The sequence below is a fragment of the Hypanus sabinus genome, chromosome 27, assembly GCF_030144855.1.
Source record: "Hypanus sabinus isolate sHypSab1 chromosome 27, sHypSab1.hap1, whole genome shotgun sequence".
In the NCBI taxonomy this organism is placed as follows: Eukaryota; Metazoa; Chordata; class Chondrichthyes; order Myliobatiformes; family Dasyatidae; genus Hypanus; species Hypanus sabinus.
Genome location: NC_082732.1, coordinates 23,437,459 through 23,451,376, shown reverse-complemented (window position 1 = coordinate 23,451,376; position 13,918 = coordinate 23,437,459). Strand labels below are relative to the sequence as shown.

The following is a 13,918-nucleotide window of genomic DNA, read 5'->3' as shown; positions in this document are numbered from 1 at the left end:
TTTTTCTCTATCCAGGCTCCAAGGGTCTCTAACAATGAGTGATTGGGTGATTTTTAACTAATCATCTGGAATTATCTAATGAAATTTAAGATTAAATTTAGATTATTTACATCCTTCATTCTATAGAAAAATCACATTGATGTCAGTAATTATGCAAAAATACTTGTTTTAACACTTTTGCCAACAACATCTTACAACTATCTCTGAAATGGTAGTTTATAAACACTCAAAATTCTGGCTTATCTGTGGAGTATGTGTATGGGTACTGCATTGATGGGGATGATGCCACTTAAATTAGCACCAGAATCAGACACTTACATTTAATTAATGTTTCTACTATCTTTCTCAGTTCATAAAGTAAAAATGGCTGTTTTTTTTTAAAGGATCATTGTGTCCTGTTTCACTGTCTAAATTTCATATTTCAGAATGGGTAAAATGAAGGATATTTTGTGTGTGTTTGTCCTCACGTTAGTTACAGATGGAGGATGAATGTGAACAAAGTTTCAGATTTCTTTTACTTCAAGTAATAAAAATTGTTTAAATGTCCAAATAGAAAGGCCAGAAATTGTTCAATCTTAGCTCCTTTCTTGCCTGCCTTGACCAATAAAGATGTTAGAGTAGTGAAAGACTCCAGGGCTTTGTAATATTTGTATTTAAATGTGCACTAACATTTTTTTCTACTTTTGGGAAAAATGCCATTCCAAATTTACTTGAAGTCTTTTGCAATTAGGTGTTTGTTACTTTCATGAGTGAAGTCAATGTGACAGGTGTTCTGACCTCAGCTTGTATCTGTCCTGTGTTAAGTGTCTGTAAAGTCCTGCCTGATCAGATCATGGTACAAAGAAGCTGTTTCTTATATTAAAGTCATTTTGTAAAAAAAACATGCTTGTGTTATTACTTATAACAATACTTAATCTTAACAAGTGTTGAATTATTAAACTGTACCTCTATTTAATTTATGTAAATATGCTGCTTTGCATTTGCTGTAATACAATTCAATTATTGAGAGCTGACAAGAAACTCACCCGTTTATTAAGGACAAGACAGTCAAGAATAGTGCCATCTATTTCAAGGAAGTTACTTCATCGTAATTCTAAAGAGTCAGTTTGATTTTATTAGATTGGGTCTCAAGCGCTGTGTTATCAGAAAACAGTAGGAGGAGGGAAATGCATCATTGGCAGAAATAAGATGGAAAAGTAAACAGTTAACCTCATCCGTGTGACACTTAATAGAACTTGGGCTTTGCGGTAGCATTCCCATAATGCACACAATCTGTTTAGAGAAACACTAGGATGTAGGTTTTTAGATTTTTCCATCTTCGACACTTAGTTACTCCAATTTTCACTGTTTTGCCTTTTAGCAATAACATTTTAACCTTATTTTCAAATTTGTCACAGTATTGAGTATACCACTTTGGCCTTCTCCAACTATTTAACCCTTCCTGAAGTTTCCTTGATCCATTTCTATTTCCTCAATTTGAGACATTTATTGGCGGAGGCAGCCTAAGCTTGATTTATTTGGTGATCAACAAATATTCATTTACTACTTGCACAAGGCTAACGTATTTACAGCCCAACAACACAGCCTTGTGGATTTGAAGGACGCTCTTTGTTATGAGAATAATGATCTGAATTGCGGAATCACCACTAAAAGTCACCCGGCAGTTCGCAGCTACTTCGTGATGACGTACGAAGGCAGTAGGGGTACTGACGTCAGACGCAAGGTTGTGCGTGGCTGCCTTGGTAATACAATGAGTGGTTTGTGTTAATGGCGCTTCCTGTGTTTGGGTCTTACATGGAGTCACAAAGCGATGATCACTGGGCCCGGGTGCATTGGTTCGAAGGGAGCAAGCGGACGGGTTTTAAGGGTAGAAGATTGTAACCGGGCCGGTCCTGTGGGGCAGAAGATAAAGTCGGTATACGAAGTGTAAAGAGGCTGTGCAGAAGGGCGAGGTAAAAATCAGGGATAGAAACAGCGATTACTGAAAGCAACACTGGATGGCCTTTCTGAGCTTCAGGCCTTTTCTGTGTTTTTTTTTGAACATCAGCTTTACTACTGCTGTTGTGTTATTTTCTGAAACTACTCTTTAAATATTGTTGAATATTTGACCTAACTGATTTTGAATTCTTAACTTCTCTTACATAAGACAGGAGCAGAATTAGGCCATTCAGCCCATCAATACTGCTCCGCCATTCCATCATGGCTGATCCCGGATCCCACTCAACCCCTTACACCTGTCTTCCCATCATATTCGTTGATGCCCTGACCAATCAGGAAGCGATCAACTTCCGCTTCAAATATACCCACGGATTTGGCTTCCACTGCAGTGTGGCAGAGCATTCCACAGATTCACTACTCTAGCCACAAAAAAAACCTCCTTACCTCTGTTCTAAAGGGTCGCCCCTCAATATTGAGGCTGTGCCTTATAGATCTGGGTATCGTCTTCATTCATGGAGCTTGCATGCTTTAGTCATGTCTTGTGCTGTGTTAGTCCAAGCTGGTGCTGAAATCCAAAAGAAAAACAATGTGAAGAGAACTTGTCTCCTTTTTCCAGCCGTGATGAAGGGTCTTGGATCCTAAACTTTACTGCGTTTCTCTGTGTTATTGCTACCTGACCTGTTGAGTGTACACTCTGTTTTTGCTTTGCTTTCTTTAACATTGCCCACCTTGGCCTGCCATGCACCCCTTAGTATAAAGTTAAGCTTATTCAGAGCTCTGTATTCAAACTTAGCCACATAGTCTGCACGCTGATATACATCAGCTCCTGAAGGATCAACATCAGTGAAGCCCCAGTTGTTTCTTGACCTGCGGTGGTGCCAAATACCAGAGACTTTTCAATTATTATAACACAATGCAGACCCTGTATCTGCTGAGCCATGTGGCAAAAAGTATACTGATGAACTGAAGACTAAAGGAGTTTATGTAGTGGATGTTGTGTGGAAAGCTTGATATAATGTGATTTGTTGCCAAGCACCAAGGTTTTGGGATAAGGATGAAAATGCAACTTGCAAGTTGATGATAAATGATTGTATTTGGAACGTGAGTCAATGAAATGACAGTCCTTAAAGGCCAGAGTGACCTGAGCCTCTATTGTTTACTGTTTATACATGTGTATCATTTCTAAAAGGGTAATATCTAAAGGGTGCAGGAACTTGGGAATCTGAAAACGGCTGATAACTGGTTTTGCTACAATCCATGACTTGCTATGGGATTTGTAAATAGGGCTTTGTGCTGCGGGCTGGTGCCTGTGAGAAACTCCTGAAATTCCTCTTCCATGGGATTCAATTTTATGCAGCTTGCTATCAGATGGGAATCAGAAGATCTTGAACTGCCAAGGTCAGGAAATGGCAATCATTGTGAAATCAGGCTCTCTAGTAACAGCCAATTGGATTAACTCTGTGGAAGCCCGGGAATATCTGGCTAGCATTTTACGTAAAAACAAGAGGAAAGTGTTTGGTGAGTAAAGATTTATCTTCCTTTTTAATAGAATGAAGAATTGATGGTCACAAAGCATAAGGATGTTTCTAATTGTTTTATGCAAACCTGGGTAAGACAGTAAAAGACATCTTGTTCAAAGATTGAATCTGTTCAGTTAATTTCCATGGTTTTCTTTACCCGGGAGGCATGCCTAGTATACTTTCACAGTCCCACTTCCTGTTGTGTTGATTGTGCCATTTGTTCTATGAAGTTGCTATGGTCTCTTCAGTTACTTAGAAGTATCCTTTCTGTTTACAACTATTGAATACATTCATTTATCCTCCAGAGCTAGACTCCTTGGGCTGTACTCCTGAATCTAAAACAGTAAATGAATTGTTGCAGAAATTTTAAATTTTAAGTATTTTCAAGTTCTGCTTTGTGGGTTGACATAGCTTGAGCCAGAATTAGTTGTACACGCTATAGGTCAAGAAATTAGTACAGTTCATGTCAGTATCTGATCTGATAATGTCAATGTGAATCTGTTTGTGTCTAGGATTACTTGAGCGGCCAGTGTTCTCTCCACAGTCAGCACCCGATATTGCCAGTTACAAGATCTTTGTGTCTGGGAAGAGTGGTGTTGGGAAAACAGCAGCAATTGCTAAGTTTGCTGGTGTAGAAATCCCCAGCCTTCATCATGAGACGACAGGTGAAGTCCGAGACTATTTTCATCTGTATATCTCTATGCATATCATTCATACGTGTGCAATTCTGAGCTCTATCTACAATATTGTGCAAAAGTCTTAGGTACATATATATAGCTAGAGTGCCTAAGACTTTAGCATGGTACTGAATATTGGTTAAAATAGGAAGGTGGATGGGAAACAGAAATAAGAGTACTTAGCTTTGTGATAGTTTGGAAGTACTATGTGTTATTTGGCAACTGGAAAGACATTATATACAGTACTGTGCAATCCTTATTGTATTTTCTCTGTAAGTGTGAGAACAGCAAGTACTGTGTTGAAAAACATACATGGAACCGGAGACTGAATTTTGTTGAGAATTTATAAAGCAATATAAAACAATAAAAAATGCATATCTCGGCATTCTGGTGAAACATCTTATTTCTTAAGAGGATAAAATGTTTGTCTTAATTATAGGAATTCAGACAAGGACTGTTTATTGGCCAGGAAAGCTGGTGGAGAGTGGTCGAGTGATCATGTTTCGCTTTCAGTTTTGGGATTGCAGTGAAGCTTCCCTGAAGAAGTTCGACCACATTCTTGCGGTAAGAACACATCAAAGACATTGAATAAAGAAATGTGCAGTATAAATCTAAGTACATTCCTCGTTATGCACAAGAAGGATAAACAATAACTAATTTGGTATCTTTGCAGTGCAGTCTCAGACTTGCCCTTTCTTGCCCATGAAACTAAATTAGTTGCTTATTGAATTTATCTTCTCATACCTTGACTCTATCTTGTCCCCTTCATTCAGTCCTATCCCACCTATATCTAGGACACCTTACATGCCCTCCACCATTTTGACATTTTCTAGTTTCTTGGTACTCACTGTCTCATCTTCACATGGACATCCAGTCTTTAAACATGTCAATTCCCCATAAGGAAGATCTTAGACTCTGCTTCTTTCCTGATCCAAGATCCAAGCCATTCTCTTCCACTAACACTGTCATCTGCCTGGCAGAAGATGTTATTGCCCTGATTAACTTCACTTTCGCTTCCTCCCATTTCCTACAAGTCAAAGGTTATAACCATGGGCACTTACAATGGCCCTAGCTACACCTGATCTATCATTGGCTACGAGGCACAGTCTTTGTTCTAAATCTGCTCTGGCACCACTCTCTAAATCTTTCTCTGTTACATCAATGACTATTGGTGCACCTTGCTGCATTTGTGCAGAACTTCTCAATTTTATGACCTTAAGTACTAGTTTCCACCCTGTCCTCAAATTCATTTGAACCATTTCTGACACCTCTCTCCTCTTTCTATAGCTCTCTCGCTGTCTCAGGAGATGAGCGGTGACATTTTCTATACTTCCATTAATTTTCACAGGTTCCTGGATGATACGTCCTCCCACCTGTCTCTTTTAAAAACACTGTCCCTTTCCCTCATTTTCCACCACATCTGTTCTTAAGATGGTGCTTTCCATTTCACGACATCTGAAATGTCCTTTTTCAGGAAACATGACTGCTGTACTGTAAGCTCACATTTCCCTCCATTTCTTGGACCGGTTCTCACAGGAATGGAGATGGAGCTCATCCAGCAAATCTTCCTTCAAATTTTCCACTGGCTGTGGAATCCTACTTCCAGTCACATTTTATTCTTCCCATCCCTTTCACAAGAATCACTCTTTATGTGATTCCTTGTCTTTCTTATATCTCCCCACCCATCCCTCCTTAACCTCTGGCATTTTCCTACTGCAGCTATAGGAGATGGAACAACTATTTCAGTATTTCCTCTTTCCACCTCCATCTAGGAAGCCTACACAACCCTTCTAGGTCATTTGCATACACCACCTTCAACTTGGTTGATTGCACTTGGTGCTCTTGATGTGTTGCTCCCTCTACATCGATGAGACCAAGTGTAGACTAGCTGACTTTTTCATGGAGAACCTACACCCGATCTGTAAAGGCCATCTTGAGCTTTCAATTGCAAGCCATTTCAATTCCCCTTCCCATTCTCATTCAGAATCTGTCTGTCCCCAGTCTTATCCACTGGCAGGTAAGGCCAAACTAAAAGAACATTCATGTCCATAGATGCTGCCTGACCTGCTGAGTTTCTCCAGCATTTTGTGTGTTGCTTTGAAATTTCCAGCATCTGCAGAGTTTCTCATGTTCACATCATATTCTGCCTGCAAACAAGAGAAAATCTGCAGATACTGGAAATCTGAGCGACTATGGAAAAAAGTACAGTCGGCTTTTAGGGCCTGAAGGGTTTCAGCTCGAAACGTTGACTGTATTTTTTTCCATAGATACTACCTGGCCTGCTGAGTTCCTCCAGCATTTTGTGTATGTTGCACAGATTCAGCCTGGATAATTTATAACCTAATGGTATTAATATTGACTTTTCAAGTTTCAGGTAATCTTGTGTTCTTTCTTCTTTTGGTCCACCCAAGTTTCCTCATCCCTTATACCCAACCCCTGTACACCAGCTCCTGTTACACAGTTTCATTACCTTGCTCTGACTGGTACCATCTGCTCATTATCCCTCCCTTATCTGGTTCTAATTGTCATCTTCCTTATTTATCAGACTCCAGAACTTGCAGCGTCTTGTTTCTTCACTTTCAGCCTCTGTTCCTCTCATCACCCTTCTCTGTTGCCTCCTTATCTACTTTACCTGTCATCCTACAGCCACTCCCTCCCAACTCCTCCTCCCCTTCCCTCGCATTACTCCATCTCCCCAATAATTTCTCTTCGCCTGGTCCTGCCTACTGCCTGCCAGCCCCTATCTAGCCCCTCCCTCTCACTTTAAATAGGATATTTCCTCTCTGAAACATCAGCCATCTCTTTCTCTACTGATGCTGTCTAATCTGCAGGGTTCCTCCAGCAGCTTTTTCTTTACACTCTAAATAATGCTATAGTTCAGTTGGTTTGAACTTTATTATGTATTAATAGGTGGGGTGATACAGTAGCGTAGTGGTTAGTACAACACTTTACAGTACCCACTGGTGACCCACATTCAATTCCTGCCACTCCCCATGACTGTGTGGGTTTTCTCCCACAGTCCAAAGCCACACTGGTTAGTAGGTTGATTGATCACTGTAAGTTGTCCAGCGATTCGGGTAGTATTAATTGGATTTAATGGTGCAGTTCAAAGGGCCGAAGGGTCTAGTCATCGTTGTTTCTCAATCAATAGGTAGACTGATTTAGTGGTTAAACCTGGTGAAGTCCCACATTTTATGCCTTGTTTGTGTTACTTGTTTTCAGGAGAGCTGGCTATTCGGACTCTACAATTACTGCTTAGTTATTGGGTAGCTCTTCACGGATAATCATAGTTCATTGATCTTTCTGTAAGAAAGCTCCAAAGGCACTGTATAACAATGGTGTAATGGATTCATTCAGATCCTGCTTCTGATGTATTTATTCTGAAATTGATTTGGCTTGTTCTGTTCATTAGTGTATCTTAGCTGCACAGTTTATCCTTTCTTAAATGGTCCTTAGCTAAGATCAGGATGGTGTTCAGCTCTAGCACCTTAAAATTAAACGTCTTCTGAGTCAGCGCATTGTAGATTTATATATGAAATTCTGCTATTTGTCAAACTGTTGTTAGTATCATAGAGTCCTAAAGGAATACAGCACAGAAACAGGCCCTTTGGCCCATCTAGTCACTGCCAAAGCATTTAAGCTGCACACTCCCATTGATCTGAACGGGACCATAGCCCTCCATATCCCAACTTCTCTTAAACGTTGAAATCAAGCTTGCATGCACCACTTGTGCTAGCAGCTCATTTCACACTCTAACAACCCTCTGAGTGAAGAAGTTTCCCGTCAAGTTCCTCTTAAACCTCTCACTTTTCACCCTAATGCCATTACCTCTGGTTACAGTCTGACCCAACCTTATTGGAAAAAGCCTGCTTGCATTTAACCCATCTATACTCATAATTTTCTATAACTATATCAAATCTCCTCTCAATCTTCTATGTTCTAAAGAATACTAACCTATTAAATCTTTCCTTATAGCTCAGGTCCTCCAGACCCAGCAACATCCTTATAAATTTTCTCTGCACTCTCAATCTTGTTTACACCTTTCCTGTAGGTAGGTAACCAATACTGTACACAGTGCTCCAAATTAGGCCTCACCAACATCTTGTACAACTTCAACTTAACATCCAATTCATTTACTCAATACATTGATTTATGAAGACCAATGTGCCAAGAGCATTCTTTACAACCCTATCTACCTGTGACACCACTTGCAACGAATTATGTACCTGTATTCCTAGATCACTTTGTTCTACCACTCTCCTTAGTTCCCAACCACTCACTGTGTAAGACCTACCTTGGTTGGTCCTAGGATGTGTTAGAGTCTATGACATATCAGGGTCAATAGATTTGAAGGAGCAGATCTGATTTTTTTTTTAAAGACTTATACCTGTTTTGATTGGGTATCCAAATATAATGTACCGATTTCAATGTATGAAGATCTTTGTTGGGATCATTTGACTCCTTTAGGGAAATTCTAAGGAAATTGCATAGTTCTCGGCTTATTATATTCTCCTTGACATTTAGTATTGAAGAATGTATCATTCTGAGGCTGTACATTTTAGATCTTAACAATTTTTGAGGAGGAAACAAAATCTCAGCTCCCTTTCAGATTTTTTTTGGCAATTATCTTAAATCTCTATTCAGCTGGTTATCAACCCCCACCCACCCAACAGTGGAACCAATTTCTCCTCATCTTTTTTTAAAAATAGCTTGAGTACTGTTGAAGCTCTTTTTAAGTTTCTCTTTTTTAGTAGAATAGTCTTCACTTCTCCAATTTCTCTGTGTAACTTGACTCCTTCAATTTCTAGTAAATCTCTCCATACATGGACACCAGCTTTAGTTGTGGTGATCAGAATCAAGACACAATATTATTATGCTGAGGTTTAACTTCGGTAAATCATACATACATGAAGCCCAACGTTGGTCTGGATCAACCATGGATATTGTGACCTAGCTGTCTACGTGGTGCGCAAGCCAGGACAGTACGATATGGAGAGCAAGCTGTTACTCATGCAGCTGGTGAATGCAAAGCAATGGCAGACCATAAACCGTAGCTGGCTAGGTTAATGAGAAAGCATGACAGATACATTATACAATCAGGGAAAGTGTTAACTCATGGAATATTATACTTTTAAGAGCCCCAAAATATGGAATTATAAGAATTTTTTCTGAAATATCAAGTGAAATATTTATATCTTTTAGTCTTGGTGTTAGCAAATTCTTCAGTGACATAGGACTGATATTTAGATTTACAGAGAAGTCTCAACCAGACCACGTTGCTTGTTCATAGATTGGATTGCTCAAATTCTGTGTTAAGTCAAACATAGTTTCTTCCCTGTGGACTTATGAAAACAAAATCACATTTTGTTTAATATTATGATATTGCAATCTTTATATACTTGCACAAAACTGCAGGATATCAGTGCATTTACATTATATTGAATAAACTCTCACAAGTACAGTTTATAGTGAGTAATCCTTCTTTTATTTTTCTCAGGCCTGCAAGGACAAGGCTGATGCAGTCCTGTTCTTGTTCTCTTTCACTGATCGATCATCATTTGATGATTTACCTAGCCAAATGTCACGCATCCTGCATGATTCTGAGAAGGTTGTGAAAATTATTGTTGGCACTAAGTATCCTTCAGTTATAAGTTCATTTCAAATGTTAACTGTTTCAGCTGTTGATATTGTATAAACGTTCTTAGATTCTAAAGCAAGATGCAATTCTAACAAAGTATTTTATTGTACTTATTCATTGAAAATATGTAACCTAACAATTTATTTTATTTAGCGATGCAGCATGGAGTAGGCGCTTCAAGCCACACTGCCCCAGCAACCCCCTTAATCCTGATTAAGTCCAACATAATCCCAGGGCAATTTACAATGATCAGTTAACCTACCCGGTACATGTTTGGACTGTGGGAGGAAGCAGGAACACCTGTGGGAAAACCCAGGCATACCATGGGGAGGATGTACAGAGACTCTTTACAGAATGGCACCTGAATTGAACTCTGAATTCGGGAGCAGCCTGAGCTGTAATAGTGTTGTGCTAACTGCTATGCTACCTTGGTGCCCCAACATGTTTTCTGTATCTACTTTTAGATTCAGATTCATTCCCTGTCTGATGAAGGCATTTTGTTCGTTTAGTTTGATTTTAACTCTTCTGTACGTTCTTTGGCCAATGACTGGACAGTTGCATATTTATCTTTCAATTGTTTTTCCTGTCTCCATCTTTTTAAAAAAAGTTAGCAACCTTGTGGCCCTTCTTGCTAAAGGAATGACTTTACGCATGCAAGCTGGGAATTGACTGCTTGGATTGTGGAGGCATTTTGACGTGTTGATTCAATGCCTATATTTCTATTTCTCTAAGCAAAATATAAAGAAAGCAGTTTGAAATAATATCTTTACCCAGTGTGTACAAATCTAATACCCTTCCATTAATAAATGGGATTTCAGTGTTCTGTCCTGCTTTTTATGATATCTTTTGTAGGTAGCATAATGTTTCACCATAGTTTTGATAGCACAATAACCTAAACAATAAATGTAGTTTATTTCATTGACTTCTTTGCTTCGTGCACAACAGGCAGAATTTCCTGGTGGCCAACCATTTTAATTCCATTCCCATTTGCAAGTTGGTCCATGGCCTCCTCTCCTGCCATGATGGGAACGTTCTCAGGTTGGAAGAGCAGCATTTCGTATTCCATCTGGGTAGCCTCTAACCTTCTGCATGGATATCGATTTCTCTAACCTCTGGTAATTTCTCCCCCTCCCCCTACTCTTCTTCCATTCCCCATTCTGGCTCCACTCCTACTCCTCTTTACCTGCCTATCAGCTCCCTCTGGTGCCCCTTCCCTTTCCCTTCCTTCCATGGTCCACTTCCCCCTCTTAACATATTCCTTTTTCAGCCCTTCACCTTTTCTGCCTGTCACCCACCCCCAGCTTGTCACTTCATCCCTCCTCCCCTACCCACTACTTTCTCCCTAATCTGGCTTTGCCTATCACCTTTCAGCTTGTACTCTTTCTCCTCCCCCCCCCCCCCCCCCAACTCCTCTTTCTGATTTCTTCACCCTTCCTTTTCCAGTCCTTATGAAGGGTCACGGCCCAAAATGTCAAAATGCCCCTCTCTATAGGTGCTGTCTGACCTGTTGATTTCTTCCAGCATTTTGTATGTGTTACCTTGGATTTCCAACATTAGCAGAATCTCTTGTGTATATAATGTATTTTTTTATTATTTGTTTACAAAATAAGGAATATTACTTAAATTTACCTATTTCCTTTAACAAAATGTGACAAGATTTGACCAATACATGCACACCGATGTCACAGAGCGGGAAGTTCGTGCTTTCCAGCAGACATGGCACCTGCCTGTCTACAAAATTAAGAGCATCAATGGCCCACGGTTGTCAGATGGAAAAACTCTCGATGGCAAAGTGGGACTTCTGGAGGTAGAGCACATACTGAATGGAATAGCGGAACATCTCTGGTACCAAGATCAAGTGACAGCAGGACTTGCCCCTGCTGTGCACCACCACTGAGAGCCAACAGTCCTTTCTGAGCTCACTGCAGACTCTTGCCTGATGACATTCTTAATCTTTGTTTGTTCACAGGTACTGACTTGTACTTGTTCGACTGAATATGTTTGATTGGCACCACAGCTGCTTTAATCAGCACTCAGAATTGTGTGTTAATTTCCTCCATTCTGTGAGGCATTGGCATTTAATCAACTTTCTGAGGAAGGAAAGCTAATTTCATTTCAAGGTAACAATGTGACATCAAACTTAGGCTATGTCCACACTACACCGGATAAATCTGTAACCAAAGTTTTCTCTCTTCGTTTTTACCCTCCGTCAACACTAAAAAGGCGTTTTCGTCCCCCCGAAACCGGAGCTTTTCAGAAACACTTTCCAGGGTGGGTGTTTTTGAAAACGCTGCTCAGGCAGATCAGTGTGGACGGGACAACCGGAGACTTTTGAAAACGCTGTCAGACGGCAGCGCGCTATTGCATTGTTTTCTTGAACACAACCTAACAATTTCAGAAGAAATGGCAATGAGACTGAAGCCAGAAGAGTTGGAAATGTACTCACCAAATACTTTGACCCATAACTTACTGAATAAATAAGTATACTCACTTTGCCCTGTTTTGTCCTTGCCTGTATGAAGGTGGTTTACCTATTTATGCAAGTACTTCTCTGACAATAGATGTGTAACAGCCTAATGTATGGAAATACAAGATAACACTAATGCAGACATGTTTTATACATTTAACAAGGTGCTTTATTAATGCAACAGAGTTAGTCAGTTTTTCAATGTTCGTTGTCCACCGGGCCAATCTGTCTGTGAACTCCCTGTCGGTTGCCTCCGTACGCTCCAGTATTTGTTTTTTTAACTTTTAATTTCTCCTGCGCAAGAGCCAACAGATGTTCGCTGCTTTAAGTTTTTCTAGTCTGTAACTACACAAAAGTGCACTTTCACAGTGAGATTCAACACCAAACATGCCGCTTGTTTTCGGTAGATGTGTCTTGCGCATGCCCAGTAAGAGGAGATTCGCCGAAATCTCCGTTTCAATGTGGATAGAGATATTTTTAAAAACGCATAGTGTGAACCAACTTTTTCAAAATTATCCAGTCTAGTGTGGATGTAGCCTTATTCAGCCTAGACAAATGTTGAAAAAGTCTTTCTCTACCACAAACCTCAGAACCAGTTTTAGACTGTTAAAATCAAAGTCAAGTTTATTATATGCACAAAGTACACATAATCTTAGGTGCAAAGAAAAACTTACAGCAGCATCAGAAGCACATAGGATCATATAAGTAGCATTCACAAGAAAAACAACTTTTATAAGTAAGCATAACTAGAACAAATTAATTTTAGTGCAAAATTGTCATAGAAATACTGAATTGTAGCTATTAGCTAGTTGATTCAAGAACCAAATGGCTAAAGGGACATCTCTGTACTTGAACCTGGTGGTGGCAGACTTCAGGCTTCTGTACCTCCTGCCCAGTAGTAGCTGTAAGAACATGGCATGGTTCGGGTGGTGAGGATCTTTGATGATAGACATTGCCTTCTTGAGGCAGCACCTCTTATAGATGGAGAGGGATATGCCTGTAGGTAATGGGCAGAGTGCACTACTCTGCAACTTTTTACATTCCTGCACATTCAAATCACCATACAAGATCACGATGCATCTAGCCAGGATACGTTCAACAGTACATCTGTAGAAGTTTATTAGTGCTTGATGACAAGCCAAACCACCTTAAACTCCTGGGGAAAGTAGCTGCTGGCACACTTTCCCTATGATTACATCTAAAGTGATTTACTGTGACGAGAAGAATCATGTTCTCCATCTCTATTCATTTTACTACCATCCACATTGGTTAACAGAAGATACGTTTGCAGGTTGTAGCATGTGAAGCCAAGCTTAAAGGTGCAGGTTTGACACAGTTAGTCAGGGGTAAAGCTAGTAATCTCTGGAAAATCTGGCAATTTCACACCAGTCACGGGGACTGTGACATTTTGTAATAACTGAGATGAGTATTCTAAGGTATGTATTCCAACTGAATCATCCTGGGGACTTGCAGATCAATGATACAGCAATTATCAGAGATCATATTCTGGAGATTACTTCAGAGATAATTTACTACTGAGAGACACTGACTAATGATAGTAAACGGTGCCTCAGCTGGAACGCGCTATAGTTTACCTAGTCCTTCTGTGCTGTGGACAGGGCATTCTGCTGTGAACAGCATCACAGTCAAACCTGATTTATTATAGTAAAAGCCTGGT

At 39.9% G+C, this 13,918-nt stretch overlaps 1 protein-coding gene across 2 annotated transcripts; it reads left to right on the top strand.

Annotated features, from left to right (window-relative positions):
- The first annotated feature begins 1,060 nt into the window (after positions 1-1,060).
- Positions 1,061-12,264, top strand: cplane2 (ciliogenesis and planar polarity effector 2). 2 transcript variants are annotated; one of them, XM_059951951.1, is made up of 6 exons: positions 1,061-1,952; positions 3,223-3,456; positions 3,971-4,123; positions 4,575-4,699; positions 9,633-9,769; positions 11,430-12,264. In XM_059951951.1, exons 2-6 carry the CDS (start codon positions 3,345-3,347, stop codon positions 11,668-11,670), a joined length of 768 nt encoding a protein of 255 aa, XP_059807934.1. In that variant the 5' UTR covers positions 1,061-1,952; positions 3,223-3,344; the 3' UTR covers positions 11,671-12,264. The 2 variants fall into 2 exon arrangements, with proteins under 2 accessions (XP_059807934.1, XP_059807933.1); XM_059951950.1 differs by having other exon boundaries at positions 1,066-1,952; positions 3,296-3,456.
- Positions 12,265-13,918: the final 1,654 nt, after the last annotated feature.